Source organism: Squalius cephalus (genome assembly GCF_949319135.1).
Source record: "Squalius cephalus genome assembly, chromosome: 8".
Classification (NCBI taxonomy): Eukaryota; Metazoa; Chordata; class Actinopteri; order Cypriniformes; family Leuciscidae; genus Squalius; species Squalius cephalus.
The window spans coordinates 23927314-23945004 of NC_137129.1; the positions used below are offsets into that span (position 1 = coordinate 23927314).

The window sequence follows — 17691 nt, forward strand, 5'->3', positions numbered from 1 at the left end:
GAACACTTAAAAACTGAACTGAAGAGCCTTGGAAAACACAGAAGGTCTGCCTTTTTTCAGGCAGGCAAATAAAATATTTCTATAAATGTTATAATTAGGTGGCGCTACTGCTAGCATAGTTTTAAAAGTTGTGTGTGTGAGAGAGAGCACAATGGTGCTGAAAAAATGTACAGCCTGTTTGCTCCAAATTATAGGCATGCAGAGCAGCAGGGAAATCAAATGACAGCAATCTTGTGACACAAGCGTGACAGTCACGATAAATGGTTTACTAGTGATTATGCCACACACAAACACACTAATGCAAATCTCAGACACACCATGAACATAGTTTATAATACTGTGTTTACCACCTATACTGGAATGAGACTGCTCACTCATGCATTGAATCAATAATGCACATGCATGTGGAGTGGAAGAGGATATGAATGTATCACTTATGTGACTGTTTGGCGTTTTAGAATGAGAAAGAGATGAGACAGATGGCATGTTCTTTAATCCTGTCTGTCCTCTGCTAGTCTATGTCCCTCTTTTTGTCTCAATCTCTTGCTCCATCCCCCTGTAGTCACATATGTTTAGTTTCATTGTGTTTTGGTTTGGTTCTGTTCTGTTCCTGACCTGTTCACTGTGATTGTAAGTTGACCTAGTTTCCTGGGGCCCGTTCTTCGTACGTTGCTTATTACATCCGAGATCAAATGACACATCCAAGATGATATCATTGTGCGAATCATGATCTGGCTAACTCGGTTCTTCGAACACACTTGCCGGATATGATTAGTATCGCTGGATTGAGTTATCTGAGATAATTGCGCGTTCATGCGCTGGTTAAAAGGGGATATGTATCGATAGTAGAAACATTGATCAGCAACGCTGCTATTGGCTGCTCAGCGGGGCCAAAGAGCGGGCTCAGTTTTTCTCCTCAGCAGAGCAAGAACTAATAGTCGAAGTTTATTCGGAATTTTAATGTTTAATCAAAACGCCAGGGAACACCTCAAAGTCTGCAAAAGCCAGGAGAGAGGGCTGGCAAAAAATATCAGACAATTTAAATCCGTTAGAAGTGGCCATGTTAGATGTTTTTATCACTTAATAGCCTATATTTTTGTATTTTAATAATTGCATAATTACTTTGTGCATTGTAATGTCAGTCACCATACTAGAACATGGGAATAAATAAAAGTGAAGTACAAAAATATTCTACATAATGGTAATTTTTAGTTATATTATAGTCTCTTTTATAAAAGGCACTGTTAAATAAATGGTGTTCTGTTTATAAAAGCAACCAAGAAAAAGGCTGAGAAAAAAATAGAAAAGATCTTAGTAGCCTACACTGTAAAATAATTTTTGCTGCATTAAATTAAGGCTGTATAGTCATTTCAACTGTTAAATCGTGAGTAATGATGAATTGCTTTGACTTGTGAAAGTGAAAACTGATAAACTTATGTTAATGTAAAAATATTTTGCCATGAGTTATTGATCACATTTTTCCCCAGTGTAGTTCATTGTAATGACATTGTGTTTTCCTCTTTTGTGCACTTTTACATAATACACCAACACTTGTATCTGTTCCCAAGAAAGTGGTGGCTGAAATATGTGCAGTAAGTGGACATTTTCTAACTTTCCAAAGGAAAGAAAGTATAAGACTTTGTAATGTCCATTTGTTTCCATTGCACTGGACAGTGAATAAACCCTCTCAGATAACTGTCATATGGAGGAACTAGCCTACCTGCAAGTGCATAAATAACTTTACTTAATTTATACTTGTATGCTTTATGGCTGCAATATAAGTTGCAGGATTCCACATCTACAGAAAGGCCTACAGAAGGGTCTGCACAGACAGAGGAGACATAGGCCAACAGGTGGGCAGTGTATAGCCAACTTTTCCTTTTTATTTGTTGCATGAGGCATGTGCACTAATATCTCTTGTTGCAGGCACTTGACCACTGGCTTTTCTTTACAAAGAACAATTGAAATAAAACTCAAGGAACTAAGCATATTTGTCTTTTATTAAACATTTAATGAAAAGTGTTTTTTTTTTTTGACAATGTTGTGTAATATGGCACATGCAACAATGTCACAGGCCCTGTCAGGAGTGCAACCCTCAGACTTTTCAGACACTGAAATCTTCCCTTTAGTTAGCCAAAGTTCATTTCATTGTGTGCCCTTGTCCTGGCTAGAGCTGCATTGTAACTGGTTTGGGTCAGGGAATGGGGTCATAAAACACCTGTCTGCAGGCAGGAACATGTCATAATCACCTATGAAAAAAAATGCAGTTCTGTTAGGATCAGCATAAGTGTATGTAATACAGTGAGCTTGATATTTAATTGTGTCACGGTTCATGAATTCACTCTCTCTCTCTCGTCTAACGTGCTGTTGTATGTGTGTGTGTGTCTGTGGGCGTGGTCACTAATCATCAGTGATCAGTAGCGCCAGCTGGTTTCAATTGTATGTCCCTTTATAAGCTCAGTAACTGGTGTCTCATGTTGTCAGATCGTTGTGGTTTTCCTGGTGTGTTTCCCGTGCTTGTTCCTGTGTTCCTCGTGCCGTTTTGGATCTTCCTGTCTTCGTCGTGTCTTCCTGGATTTCTGCACTCTTCACGGATTCATCAAGCACTTCACGAGGGATCACCACTGGATTACTGCACCAGCACCTGTTGCCCACCGAGGTCCCTGCGTCACCACACCATCAGCGTTTGTGTCCGCCCACCTGTCCCGCTGTGTTGGCGTTCATCTGTGTGCTGTGTTTCTGACCATCTGTGTGTTTTCAATAAAGAGCGTTGTTGCATATACATCCTGTCTGTCCGTTACAGAACGATCTGACCAACCATGGATGTAGCAGGCGCCACGAATTGGGACGAGTTTGCGACTCGAAGCATCGCGAGAATGGACACCCAGGAGGAGAGCATCTCCAACACAGGTCGGGCGGTTCAAGCGCTTGTGACGCAGGTGTCCGAGCTCACCCAACAACTCCAACAGCTAAGAGTTCCCACTGCGCCGCCCACACTGCCCATTCAGCCCAATCCACCAGAGCCGCCCCAGCAGCGCGAACCGAGACTACCGACACCAGAGGGATATTCAGGTGAACCGGAGTTTTGCAGAGCATTTTTGACCCGATGTTCTATGCACTTTTCATTACAGCCACTGACGTTCAGTCAAGAACAGTCGAAGGTGGCATTCGTGCTGACGCTGTTGTCCGGCAAAGCGGCTCTCTGGGGAACGGCAGGAGTGTGGGAGAATCAAGATCCATGCTGCGCCTCGTTCCAGGCACTCTCCGAGGAGATGAAGAGGGTCTTCGATTGTGCGGTGGCGGGTAGGGAGGCGGCCAGACTACTCGCCGATCTCCGCCAAGGTAACAGCTCGGTGTCGGAATATTCCATTCGGTTCCGCACCCTGGCTGCAGAGTGCCGATGGAACGAGGAGGCGCAGTGGGATCGTTTCCTGCATGGGTTGGCTGACCGTGTCCAGAGGGAGATTTACATGCTGGACCTTCCACGCAGTCTGAATGGACTCATTGAGTTGGCGTTGCGAGTGGATGCTCGACTGAGCAGAATGGGTCGCTTCCAACAGAACCCTCCGTTTCGCGGTATGGAGAATCCGCGTTTGGAGAACCTGGACACGGTCAGTCCCGTGTGTGATCCCGAGCCCATGCAGGTGGGTAGAGCTCGGCTTTCCCGGGAGGAGAGAGAAAGGCGGAGGTCCCAAGGACTGTGCCTGTACTGCGGGAAGGCGGGTCACTTCATCCACTCGTGCCCGTTAAAAGATCAAGCCCGGTAGTAACAATGAGGCTACTATCGGGTGGGATCTCCGCCAAGAAGACCTCATCATCATCATCATCAGCTACTCTCCTTCCGGTAAGACTAAGGTGGGCAACCCACATACACAACACCAAGGCTTTACTGGATTCGGGGGCAGAAGGTAATTTTATGGACTCAGAACTGGCTCATCATCTTCACATTCCGGTTTCCCCTCTTCCGTACAAGATCTCTGTCAAGGCTCTAAATGGACAACAACTTCCTGACATTTCACACATCACAGAACCTATCACTCTCATCACTTCTGGTAACCACACAGAGACAATATCATTCCTCCTCATGAACTCACCTCTCGCACCCATCGTACTCGGTCATCCCTGGCTCACATTACATAATCCCAGAGTCGATTGGGGTCACAATTCTGTTTCTATGTGGAGTAATACATGTCATGAGTCATGTCTAGTGTTTGCGTGTTCGTCTGTACCTGTGTCTGTATTCCAGGAGGAGGCGGTGAATTTGTCTAACGTGCCCGGGGAGTACCAGGACCTGAGAGAAGTGTTCAGTAAGTCTCGTGCTGCTTCTCTCTCTCCACATCGTCCCTATGACTGTGCCATAGACTTAGTGCCAGGTGAGTCTCCGCCTAAAGGCAAGTTATATTCACTTTCTGTTCCAGAGAGGGAGGCTATGGAGAAATATATTTCTGATTCTCTAGCATCCAAATTCATTAGACCTTCCTCATCTCCAGCGGGGGCGGGGTTCTTTTTTGTGGGGAAGAAGGATGGATCTCTGCGACCGTGCATTGATTACCGAGGGTTGAACAACATCACGGTAAAGAATACTTATCCTTTGCCGCTGATGTCTTCAGCCTTCGAGCGGTTACAGGGAGCATCCATCTTCACAAAATTGGATTTACGTAACGCTTATCATTTGGTTCGCATAAGGAAGGGTAATGAATGGAAGACCGCGTTCAATACCCCCAGGGGGCACTTTGAATACTTGGTCATGCCCTTCGGGCTGTCCAACTCCCCAGCGGTCTTCCAGGCACTCGTCAATGACGTGCTGAGAGATATGGTTGACCAGTTCATATGTCTACCTGGATGACATATTGATTTTTTCATCTTCTCTCCAGGAACACGTTCAGCACGTCAGACAAGTGCTTCAGAGGTTGCTAGAGAATGGGCTTTTTGTCAAGGCGGAGAAATGCGTTTTTCATGCACAGTCTGTTCCTTTTCTAGGGCACATCGTCTCTTCTGAGGGAATGCGTATGGATCCTGACAAGGTTAAGGCTGTGATAGATTGGCCAAGTCCAGATTCCCGTAAGGCCCTACAGAGGTTTCTGGGGTTTGCCAATTTTTATCGGCGTTTTATTCGCAACTTCAGCCAACTAGCCGCGCCTCTGACTGCCTTGACCTCCCCCAGAACGACGTTCAGGTGGTCCGATACAGCGGAAGCTGTATTCGCCAAACTTAAGAGCTGCTTCGTTTTGGCTCCCATCCTCGTTGCCCCTGATCCATCACGTCAGTTCGTGGTGGAGGTCGATGCATCAGAGGTGGGGGTAGGAGCAGTTCTTTCCCAACGTTCTTCCACAGACGACAAGATGCATCCTTGCGCGTTTTTTTTCTCATCGTTTATCACCTGCAGAACGTAACTATGACATTGGTAACAGAGAATTGTTGGCAGTCAAGTTAGCGCTGGAGGAGTGGCGTCACTGGTTAGAAGGGTCAGGGGTACCTTTTATCGTATGGACCGATCATAAGAACCTAGAATATATTAGAACCGCCAAAAGACTCAACTCTAGGCAGGCTCGGTGGGCACTTTTTTTTCCGGACGTTTTGACTTTTCTCTTTCGCACCGCCCGGGTTCCAAGAACATCAAACCCGATTCCTTATCTCGTATTTTTGACCAATCCGAACGCCCGTCTACTCCCGAGTGTATTTTACCCGAGACATTAGTGGTCTCCACTCTCAGATGGGAGGTCGAATCGAAGGTCGTGAAGGCTTTAGAAGGGGTAACGCCTCCGCCCGATTGCCCACCGAATCGTTTGTTTGTGCCAGAGGGGTGTCGGTCCGACGTCATTCAGTGGGGTCATTGTTCCAGCATAGCATGTCATCCAGGAGTAAATCGCACCAGTTTTTTGGTGAAGCAACGATTCTGGTGGCCATTAATGGCTCGCGACATCCGCAGTTTTGTTTTGGCTTGCTCGGTTTGTGCCACTGGTAAGACCTCCAATCGACCCCCGGATGGGTTACTCCAACCGCTGTCTGTCCCTTCGAGACCCTGGTCCCACATTGCGCTAGATTTTATTACCGCCCTCCCGCCCTCCCAGGGCAAGACGGTCGTTTTGACTGTCGTGGACCGGTTCTCGAAGGCGGCTCATTTTATTCCCTTGCCCAAATTACCCTCAGCCAAGGAGACAGCGGTAACTGTCGTAGATCACGTCTTTCACTTACATGGCCTCCCGATGGACGTGGTTTCCGACAGGGGACCCCAATTTGTGTCCAAATTTTGGCAAGAATTTTGTAAGTTACTGAGGGCGACTGTCAGTCTCTCTTCGGGGTTTCATCCCCAAAGCAATGGTCAAACGGAGAGAGCCAACCAAGATCTGGAGAGAGTGTTGCGATGTTTGGTTTCCAAGAATCCTTCCTCCTGGAGCCAACAACTCTCTATGGTGGAGTACGCCCACAATTCATTGCCAGTGTCATCCACGGGCCTTACTCCGTTTGAATGTAGTTTAGGTTACCAGCCACCAGTTTTTGCTAGTACGGAATCCGAAGTCGCGGTCCCCTCCGCTCACGCCTTCGTCCAGAGGTGTCGCCACACTTGGACTAGAGCCCGTGAGACTCTTCTCCAAGTGGGGGCGCGCACCAAGGCTAAGGCCGATCGCCACCGGTCGAAGCCTCCCGTATATGTCGTTGGTCAAAAAGTGTGGCTTTCAACCAAGAACATTCCTCTCCACTCCGTTTCTAATAAACTTGCTCCTAAATTCATCGGCCCGTTTCCTGTCACCAAGATCATTAGTCCGGTGGCAGTCCGACTCAAACTTCCTCCTGCGTACAGGAGAATTCATCCCGCCTTTCATGTGTCAAAGATTAAACCTGTGTTTTGGGCACGCATTAATCCGCCAGTCCCGGTTCCCCCCCCGCCGCGTCTCGTAGATGGGGAACCAACTTATTCGGTTAACCGTATTCTGGACTCGAGAAGGAGGGGACGCGGATTTCAGTACCTGGTGGACTGGGAAGGTTACGGTCCGGAGGAGAGAAGTTGGGTTCCTGCTAGATACATTCTGGATCACTCCCTTATCGATGATTACAATCGACAGGTAAGTCCGTCGGGGAACGCCAGGAGGCGTTCCTAGGGGAGGGGGTACTGTCACGGTTCATGAATTCACTGTCTCTCTCTCGTCTAACGTGCTGTTATGTGTGTGTGTGTGTGTGTCTGTGGGCGTGGTCACTAATCATCAGTGATCAGTAGCGCTAGCTGGTTTCAATTGTATGTCCCTTTATAAGCTCAGTAACTGGTGTCTCATGTTGTCAGATCGTTGTGGTTTTCCTGGTGTGTTTCCCGTGCTTGTTCCTGTGTTCCTCGTGCCGTTTTGGATCTTCCTGTCTTCGTCGTGTCTTCCTGGATTTCTGCACTCTTCACGGATTCATCAAGCACTTCACGAGGGATCACCACTGGATTACTGCACCAGCACCTGTTGCCCACCGAGGTCCCTGCGTCACCACACCATCAGCGTTTGTGTCCGCCCACCTGTCCCGCTGTGTTGGCGTTCATCTGTGTGCTGTGTTTCTGACCATCTGTGTGTTTTCAATAAAGAGCGTTGTTGCATATACATCCTGTCTGTCATCCGTTACAAATTGTGGAACTTTTCTTACCACTTTCAAATAATGTGCATAAATGTGAATCTCTGAAAATTCTTAAGTCATGCACAGATCCTGGCCATTTTGCTTTCACATTTGTGATATGGAAGATTTTAGTCAACTGCCTTTTTTTTATTTGATATAATATTACTAATCTGGAATATTAAGAATCACAATAGTAACTGGGCTGCACATTTACATTGTGAATCCCCTTTCTGTTCACATAATCCCCTTCATTGAGGCCTTGATGGCAGTCTATGGTAGCCTATAGTCTATGGTACCAATCACGTTAGTGAAGCCTGAGTGACATATCTGTAATCGGCATGGTCATGATTGTATGATCTTCATAAATTATGATAGCCTAAAAAAAAAAAAAAAAAAAACTGCTTTACAACATTGGGTCTTAAGTGTCTTGGAAATGCCACAAAAAAAAACAAAAAAAACGAAAACTGTTTTTTAAACATAAAAGCGACAAAAAAACGACAATCTCACGAATCACGAGAAAAAATTGATATCTCAGAAAAAAAGTGCACTATCGCGCTTGCGCTGGACTTCCCGTATCAGCTCCGCTTATAAAGCCGCAATCTAATCCTGTTTACATGAAATAAGCCTGCTCCCGAGCAGGTTTAAGTTTGCGCACCTGTTGCTATGACAGCAAGTCCAGGATGAGCGTTGAAGAACCAAACAATCCAAGATCATGCCAAATCGCCAACAATCAAATCCAGCTAAGTGAGTTAGCGACGTACGAAGAACGGACCCCTAGTGTGTGCAAGTTTCATTTAGCTCCCTTTGTTTGCCATGTGTATTTAAGCCCTTAGTTCTATGTTCAGTCTTGCTTATGCTGGATGTGGTTATGTTTTGTTTCTCCTATGTGTAGATTTGTGTTTAAAAACTGTGTGCTTTTATTCTCCGTCACTGTGTGCTTCATTACAGCCACACATTGTGTGCTTCATTACAGCCACACACCCGTTACACATGTAGCGTGTATGGTTGTCTAATTTTTGAGCTGTTCCAAATATCAGTGGTCTCTTGCCTATTGGCTAATCATAGCCATGTTGCTATCTAATTATTAAATCTGAAGTCATGTGTCACAGTTTCCGGTGTAATGGATCAACTTGGGATCATGCTAACAGAGGACATGCACGTGCATGCAGATAATTTTACCTGACTGTCCAGCAGATGTTAGATGGCTACAGATTCATCACATCCATGGAGCATAGATTAAGAAATATTAGACCACTTTGATTTCTCGGTTTCTGTTCCTGCATATTTGACACCGTTTAAAGAAAGTTTAGCATGCTCTCCTGCTGTGTTCACAAACCACGGCCACTTTAACATGGGACAATTTTTTTAAACTTGTCAGCACATTTTGGTAAAAAAAAAAATTCCAACACTATCATAGGCATATATCTGTCTGTAGTTTACTGTCGTGTTCTAATCATAAATGAAAACACTTTGATTTCAGATACTCCCTTTCATAATTTAACCATGGTTTTATTATAGTAAAAGTGTATTAACCATATTTTTTTGTGATTGACTACCATTTGTACACAATTTTACTACAAATACCATTAGCAAAATCATGGTTAATTTGTGGTTTCCATGGTTTACCTATAGTAACCATGTTTTCTGGTTGATTGGTTTCATGGTTAATTTTCATAAGGGCTGTTGTGATCACAATGGATAACCACAAACAAGGAGAAGATGGGCATGATGTATGAAAACATTTGAGCTTTTATTTGACAAACCTTTCATAAAAAGCTGTCAAAATTAAATCCGGCTCGAGACGAGGTAAACAGAAATGAAGAATGTTGTCGACATGGAGTCAAGAAAAAAAAATGGACACCCACACTGAGGGGAAGAGGCTGCTTAAATAGAGAGGGAAACCTGCACGCCAGTGTTCCCAATCACACATTAGTCAGCCAATCACCTGTGAATAACACACAGACAGACACACTCAAAAAGAAAAGAAAACATACAAGTAATGACCGACAGGGACGTCACACCCTCCCCCTACAAGATAGAAACCCCAAAGGTTGTTACAAAATTACCAAAATCAACCTATACAAAATACAGCCATAGAAACACAACATTAACATTATTCTAAACAGTCACTTTCTTCAACACAGATCTATCACCTTTATTCAACCCGGGCCCTGGGAAATAAAAAATAATGACAGATAAAGCAACAAAAACAGAGAATACCACCGCAGCTTTAAAGATACAAGAGCAGGGACAGTGCAGTCGCCAAAATATTAACCGATCCCTTTATGTAATAGATGTCCAAGTAGATATTTTCCGTTATCACTGTAAGCTGCTTTGAAACAATCTGTACTATACTATATACTGTATGTACATGGAGAACATGACTAAAATAAAGTACGACTTATATTACCAGTGAAAATAATTCATGGCGTAATCTGGCCTTTGTTCCTTAATCAACTCACCCTGAGACATGGATATTACTATGACCTTGGATTACATTTGTTAATAAACTGCGTTTGGATTTTCACTCTGTCTGCTGAATGCTGTCTCACCACCACAACCAAATCATTACAAAAGACTTCATGGATCCAGCAGTTGAATTAGTCCGTATGCGTCCAGGTAACCGCACACTCGAAGAACATGTACACATTTTCCTTGACATTGCAAATGCTTCTGATCTACCGGACTGTGCTCTCATAGACTTTTTCAGTCACGGACTTAACCAGTTTCTCAAGGATTAAGCTAATTCAACTGCTGGATCCATGATGATGAAGTCTTCTGTAATGATTTGGTTGTGGAGGTGAGACAGCATTCAGCAGACAGAGTGAAAATCCAAACCAGTTTATTAAATGTAATCCAAGGTCATAGTCAATACCAGGCAGAGGGTCCACAGAGGAAGACAGGAACAAGAAATCCAAAACAAGGGGAAACAATAATCTAAAGAAACCAGGAACTGCTCAAAATACTGACAGAGCATAAACCAAACAAGACTTCCATCAGAATGAAGGCAAAGGGCATTTAAATAGACAGGGTGATGATCAAATGAAACAAGACACAGCTGAAACAGATAAACTAATAATGAGCAGAGGATTCTGGGAAATTAAGTCCAGGAATAACAGAGTCTATGGAAACGGTGAGGGACTAGGCTGCCATCAATTGGCACATGATGGCACCTGCAGCTGACAGATGTAACAGTGCCTTTATGATTGAAATTGATATGATAAAGTGACCTGCATTGAAACATGTTTTGTGTATTAACTCATATTCATCTGCTAAAACCATAGCCACAGCCACAGTGAACACGTTTCATTCAGCAATATCCCTGATAGCACACGATATATGCTATGCATCACGGAGACGTCTATTTGATGTGCGTGTTTACATCTGACATATTTTTTCATCTGCAATACGTCTATAGGACATTTCCTGTCAGATGTCAAATAGACGTTTAGAAAATTTCTTTATGTTTATGATTTAGAATGTATGTAAAACTGACATCTTAAAGACATCTATCAAATGCTAGTAAACAGCAGATGCTCCCAGATAAAGTGATCTTTAACAGACATCTTGCAGACATGTGTGCTGGCTTGGCAGTATGTTTTTAAACTGCTCCAGAACAACATCAAAAAGGCTCTCTTATGACTAAACAGATGATGCATTAGCCTACACACCAATGCGTAAAACACAATTTATGTGCTTGAGTGCAATGTTTACTCAACCTAAAATTTCTGTACACTTTTAGAACCGCACTTTTGACTTAATTCTGACTATCAGCCAGGATAAAAATTAATCTGGTTTCCAGGTCTATATTTCAACAAAAATATGCCTATTTACACATACAAATGTAATCACAAATAAATCAGAAGTTTCTTACCGGGGATCCGATCCCCATAGCCTACCACATTCTCACAAACTCCTGGGAAACATGTCCCCATAATAGGAAAACAACAAATCTATGACATCTACATTTCACAAATAATCTGTTATTTGATGAGACAGCTGAGCTTGAGTCCCGACCTACATATTAAAAGAGTGGATTAGCGAACAGCTTAAGTTAACGGAACAAAACCTAGGGCTGGTATCGTTGTCACAGCTCAAAATTCACTGAACACAACACATTGTTTAGTCTGGATGAGTTCTTATACAATTTATTTTTCCCCATTAAAAAAAAAGAAGAAGAATGTTTAGTCTAGTTACACGCTGGAAATGAGGAAATAGGGAGCATTGGAGGTGTGGCACTGTAAACAACCGGACGGGTAAGTTAAGTGGAAAATACTGAAACATGTTATTCATGCGGATCAGAGTTAGGCAAATTTAAAGAACTTATGTCTTTGTCTCAGATGTAGGCATTTCGCTCCCGTAGGTTATCGGGTATGTGTTTCCTGTTTAAGTATTTATTTAGTAAATCCCCCTTATAGTCACGCAGGAGAAAAAGGATTCCAGCAGGATGGATGGATTGAGGGGGAAGGGAAATAGTGAACGGTATGGTGTTTGTGTATGGCCGAGTTCGAGTCGATCAAAACAATTTGCGCTTTATGCTGAGAGGAAACTGAGTTAACGTGTTTAATCGTATCACAAGGTAGGATAATTTGTTTTACGATTTGTCGTAATTCATCAGGGCGTCAACTTTGGCAGCCAAGACACTGTTGAACAAACTGTGGAACCGCAAACTTGAACCGATTTGTGTATCAACGGTGACTTTACAAATTGCATTGAATCTTTTCGGGAAAGTCATCTAAAGTGGAATGAATTTATCTTTAACTGACTGGCTTTCGTTTTTTTTTTTTTTTTATTTGTGTTAATGTTTGCAACAGTGTGTTTGTTTGCAAAGACCGGGAAAGTATGATAATGTTGAATGTGCCCTGGCTTAGGCTACACCAAAACAGCCATTGATCCTTTCAGAAGATAATTTTAATAGATGCACAAGGTAACCGGTATTATTGTCTTTGTTTAGAAGCTTTATATTTTGATTGTTTTCTTTTTAGTTGTGGACTGTACTTTAGCACTTGGGCATGGTAACTAGCTGAAACAATACCATGGTTTTACTGTTTTGGAAAACATGCTACAGAATATTTTTTGCTGCTTTTTATTTCTGTAGGTTATGCATACACACACGTGTGTTCTGGCACTGTAATGCACCATATGCTTACTCCAAGTTCAAAGCATTTGAAAACAGATAATGTGCGTTATCCACTGACAAGACCTTTAAAGATTTGGAACAGATACAGTGAGGTTAATTGTTCAGTTCAGCAGTGAATGGTTAGAGGAAACTAATGTGGACTGATATAAAATGACAGTGCTTCTCAAAAACCTGTCCTAGAGACAGCACTATGACTAGGCTAGATGGACTTTAAAGTGGACTCAAACAAGCCAATGCCATACTCTCAGTACAGATTAGGCTAGTCAATTTGGTTGATAGCTCTTTACAGTATAATTTTTCTCTCTCTCCACCACAGGCAGTATTAAAGGGACAAACACACTTCTTGAGCTTTCTACCCAGGGGATTCAGAGATGTCAAGAATGATTTGCTGATCCAGTTGTTGTTGTTAGGAACTTTCAATAGCTTTCACTCAAAGACTGTCCTTCATAGACTTAAAACTTGCTCAGTTTGTGAATCAGTCACCCACAGAGACACGTACATACACCCATATACAGTCAAGCTCATACAAACATTCACCAGACACCTGTCATACAAGCATACCTCATACACACACCATCATGGCCAATATTTATCCGTACGGCTGCTTCACTCATGCTGTCGTCAGATGTATCCCAGAGTCCTTTGGGAAGTTGGCAGAGGGTGGAGAAGGGTTTCAGACAGACCTCGCCAAGGCCCAGCGTCAAATGGGGGTGCTGACAGGCGCACTGAGGCAAAAGGTGGGGCTGCAGTTGATTGAAATTCCAGCAGACTCTGAGCTGCCTGAGAGCTGGCGGATCGAAGACATTGCTGTGATCCAAGGCGACACGGCACTCATCACACGACCCTTCAAACAGCAGAGACGCCTTGAGGTAAGGGGCAGACACATGGCTGTTGTAGATGTAGATGTTACATGGTCATACGTGTGTAAACTTTCTTTAGGCAGAGGCCGTGCAGCGAGTCCTAAATGAACTGAACCTGACAGTGGTGGAGATGGGTGATGAGGAGGGGGGGTCTGGTGGAGCCACTCTAGAAGGAAGTGATGTCTTCTTTACTGGAAAAGAGTTCTTTGTGGGCATTTCGAAACACACCAATCACAGAGGGGCAGAAGTCCTGGCCGACACCTTCAAGGTGAGTGGTGCGTTTTGGTTGAATTGATTCTGTTTGCATTGGCTGATTAGAATAATGTATATGTAAGAATCATGCACATTAACATTGTAGATATCAAATATAGACAGATTTTAATTATGAAATATAGCTGCAAGCAGCAATTAGCGGGATTCAAGCATTTTAAAACCTTCATGCCAACTATGCTGTTAAGGTCTAGGCCAACCCGAAATGTAGGGCTGACAGCCTGACACCATAAAATATCCATGATGGAGAATATGCTAAAACACATTCACAAAAGAATGAAAGGCTTAAACAATAATACTTAATATAGACTAAAGCCCTATTCGGACAGGATTAACTTTACAAGGGTAGATGGAGTAATGTAATTTTACCACAGGACATCTGTAATATTAATGGCCAATTCGCACGGGATAAATTCCCTTTCGAGAACGGTCACTTCGTATTGCATAGCTAATACGCAGTGGGGAACCTCCTTTCCTTGAGAAATATTGAAGCTAATAATTTAAAACGCAGTGCAGCTGCACAGCAAACACAGCAGAGCGTCTAGCTCGCCCATTGGCTGTGCTGCGGCAACTGCACATCCTATGGCCAAGCGCCTCTGATGCGTGACCCAATCAAGTGACTTGGCGCCAGGCACGTCAGAGCGTGCCTTAATGGGCGTGGCATAAGCCTATAAAGGGAGCCCATTCTGGCCATATAGCAGATTTTCTCTCCTTCAGCGACTCTTCACGTCTCTGACTTCCTCTGAAGCCTTCGCCGTCGAAACAAGCCAAAACAGCTAGAGCAAGCCTTTGCATACAGTGGACAGAACCTTCAACTCACCTCGAAGCCGCTCCTCTTCTGTCGCTGCTCTCCTGAGGCCATCCGGCGAGAAAACTCAGCAACACACAGTTTCATAAAAGAACAAATTTAGCGAGCGTTGTTCCAAATGCCTCGCCCCTCATGCACCTCGTGCGGAGTGCGCCACGTGCCCACGCTGAAGCTGCACTCTCTGCCACGGACTGCTCTCACTGCGAGAGCCTGCCCATCTCAACGCTGCGGACGCGCAGACGGGACGGCGACACCGATCCTCCTGCACTTCCCTTTCCGGCACTACTTCAGTGTCTATCACTAATAGTGATTTTATCATTTCTAAATATGAAATATAGAAACACATTAGTAAGTAGTAAGAAAAAAAACTATAACCAGCAGAGGACCACTCATTAGCTTGCTTTCATTTAAATGTGTCTGTTTTAAAAGTGTCAGTTTGTCTCCACTAAAGCAAGGCACATTTTCCATGTTAACTCCTTTAAACATGCTTACACACACAATTTGTTTATGTAGCCTAGATATTTGAAATAAACGATAGTTAAATAAATGTTTATTTTAGGCCTCCCATTTAAAATATAGTTTTCAGGTGTCATTGCAATCCTAATGTGAATGTGCAAAATATGATGCATAAAATGAACAACTGAAGAGGTAAATTTTGACAGTCATTTGTAATGTTTTAATGATTTTATAAAGTCTACAGAAGTTGTTATTGGTAATTAACAGAGGTTTATATGTTGATGATTTATTGTTTTATTAGTTACCATGATGGAGATCAGTGTTTGCTTTAGTTGGGCTCTTGACCCTAATTTATAATATAATTTTTTTATCTGGCTGCTGTAACTGTGTGTTTATAAAACACTTGTTGTGGCACAAAAGTCAAAAGAAAATATAATCAGGTGTTGATGGTTGTGTTTTGATGATAAAACTCAATTTAACAACACAATTTAGTGACTTGATTCACTGAACTTATCCAGAGCCTAATCTCTGTTTAAACAGGTTATCTATTATTAGTTTTGCTTTATTAATTATAGTAGAAATGTGATACTGTATGATCCATTGTTGTGACTATCAGATTTAAAAACCTCTGTGGTATTATGCTGACTCACACAGAGATCAAGAATCAGCATATGAATCTCAACGATGGTGACATTAAAAGTTTCATGTTGCAGCGCATGTTGGGTACCAGCACAGGTACTCACCCATACTCCCATTATGCAATGTAGCACGAATACTTTTATCACCATTGCTGAGATTTATATGCTGATTCTTAATGTCAGTGTGAGTCTAAGTGATGCCATAGATGATACCTTTTAGTGCACAAACTGTTTGTTAAATCTTTCACTTTGTCTGTTTGCCACAAAACTGCTGGCTCTTATGTTGTAGAATCACAGTTTTGATATAATAAATTACTAAAAACTAATAATACATCACCTGCTTCACAAAAGAAGTTTGAAAAGTTTGACATTACTTTTCAGCAGTTATTTTGTCTATGGAGCAAATGACATGAATATTGTGTGTATGTGTGAAAAATTACAGAATTATTACAGAGGCATAAAACTAGTTAGTGCCAACTAGGGGCCGATTTCTTTCAAAATTCTTACAGAACTCTAGAGCCATGAGTCGAACATGCTCACTGAGTTTTGTTCTGATCAGCCTCCGGTAACCTTGTTTGATAGCTACTCAAATTTCATTAGCGGCCATGGTTTTTGAGATACGCCATTGTCCTCATAGACTATCGTGGCACCTCGTACAAAGACAGCGCATTCACATTTTCAAGTCATTTGGGCTAATGGTTGGGTGGTTATATACATTTTTATATTTTTTGGCACCGCCAAGTGGCCAATCGTCGTGTTTTTTTTTCACATAACCTAAGATTGATCTCATACACGTGTCCCGAGTTTGGTGAAAATGAGTTATTACCATTTTTGTAAATATGGCTGCTGACATAGAAAAATTTGGCATCCCCTAGCGACTGTACTGTGAAATTTCAAATTTTCTTGATAATTATTGACAATCAGACTCCAGAGAATCTTGCTGCACTGATTTGGTTCTGATCGGGCCAAAAGCTGAGGACAAGTGTGCAAAAGTAGGTTTTTCACAAAATCCGAAATTATTCAAAATTGTCCCCTGAAGGGCGAACAAATCCAAGGCAAGCATTTTGTCTGCCTTGAGCCAAGGATTCCAACAATACAAGACACTTGAGCCTACACCGGTTTAGGAGTTATGAGCCATTTCGTACTTTTGACCGCTGTAGCGCCCCCGTCAGGCCGATCGGGGCGGGTATTGAGGACGTTGTAGGCGGTGTGAGTACAACCAGCCCTCAAAGTTTCAAGTCTCCATGACTTATGGTTTGGTCTGCCCGATCAGTTTTAGATGGAGAATGCTGCATCATGGGAAAATTAACAATAACAATAGGGTTTCAGCACTACGCGCTTGAACCCCTAATAAAAAGGGCCTAAAAAAGGCCAATAAAAAAAACAAACTATAGGGTATCAGCACTTGACGCTGAGCTGCTGGTTGCAAAATCTTTATCAAGCCTTTTAACATGTACCTCAGAGAGGAAAAAGGTCGCTTTTTGCATTTTCAGCTCATTTATCATGGAAATGTGGTGTTTTTTGGTGTGTTTTTTTTTTTACCTTTTAAACTGTAATACCTCTATTGATGGCCCGATCTCCGTAAAAGTTTGCACGCTTCTTTAGAATAATATGGCGCACATGCTCAGCTACTTTGGTGAATTTCTGCGCAGAGCAATCATTTAAATATAATTTTGCATAGGATAATATGGAGCATTTTTCACCTTTATAACAGTTAAAGCGCCACCAATGGCCCGACGTCCATAAAAGTTGCCAAGCTTCTTTAGGATCACGTGACGCATGTGCACACCCGATTTTGTGTGGTTGTATGCAAATCAGGCAGGAAGAGGGCCGCTTTCAGCCATTTCATGGGATTTGCCATAGAAATACATCATTTTGACACCTTTTTAACAGTTATAGCGCCACCAAGTGACCAATCGCCGTGTCCTT

General features: G+C 42.8%; 1 protein-coding gene across 5 annotated transcripts in view; it reads left to right on the forward strand.

Annotated features, from left to right (window-relative positions):
* The first annotated feature begins 11628 nt into the window (after positions 1–11628).
* Positions 11629–17691, forward strand: part of ddah2 (DDAH family member 2, ADMA-independent) — a 29917-nt gene continuing 23854 nt past the window's right edge. The window contains exons 1-3 of one of the 5 annotated variants that reach the window (XM_079878810.1): positions 11629–11846; positions 13047–13599; positions 13670–13858. In XM_079878810.1, coding sequence (XP_079734936.1) covers positions 13309–13599; positions 13670–13858 — 480 coding nt within the window. In that variant the 5' untranslated portion in view covers positions 11629–11846; positions 13047–13308. Of the gene's footprint in view, positions 11962–12011; positions 12170–13046; positions 13600–13669; positions 13859–17691 lie in introns of those variants that run through there. The other 4 variants (XM_079878813.1, XM_079878812.1, XM_079878814.1 and 1 more) reach the window with 4 other exon arrangements.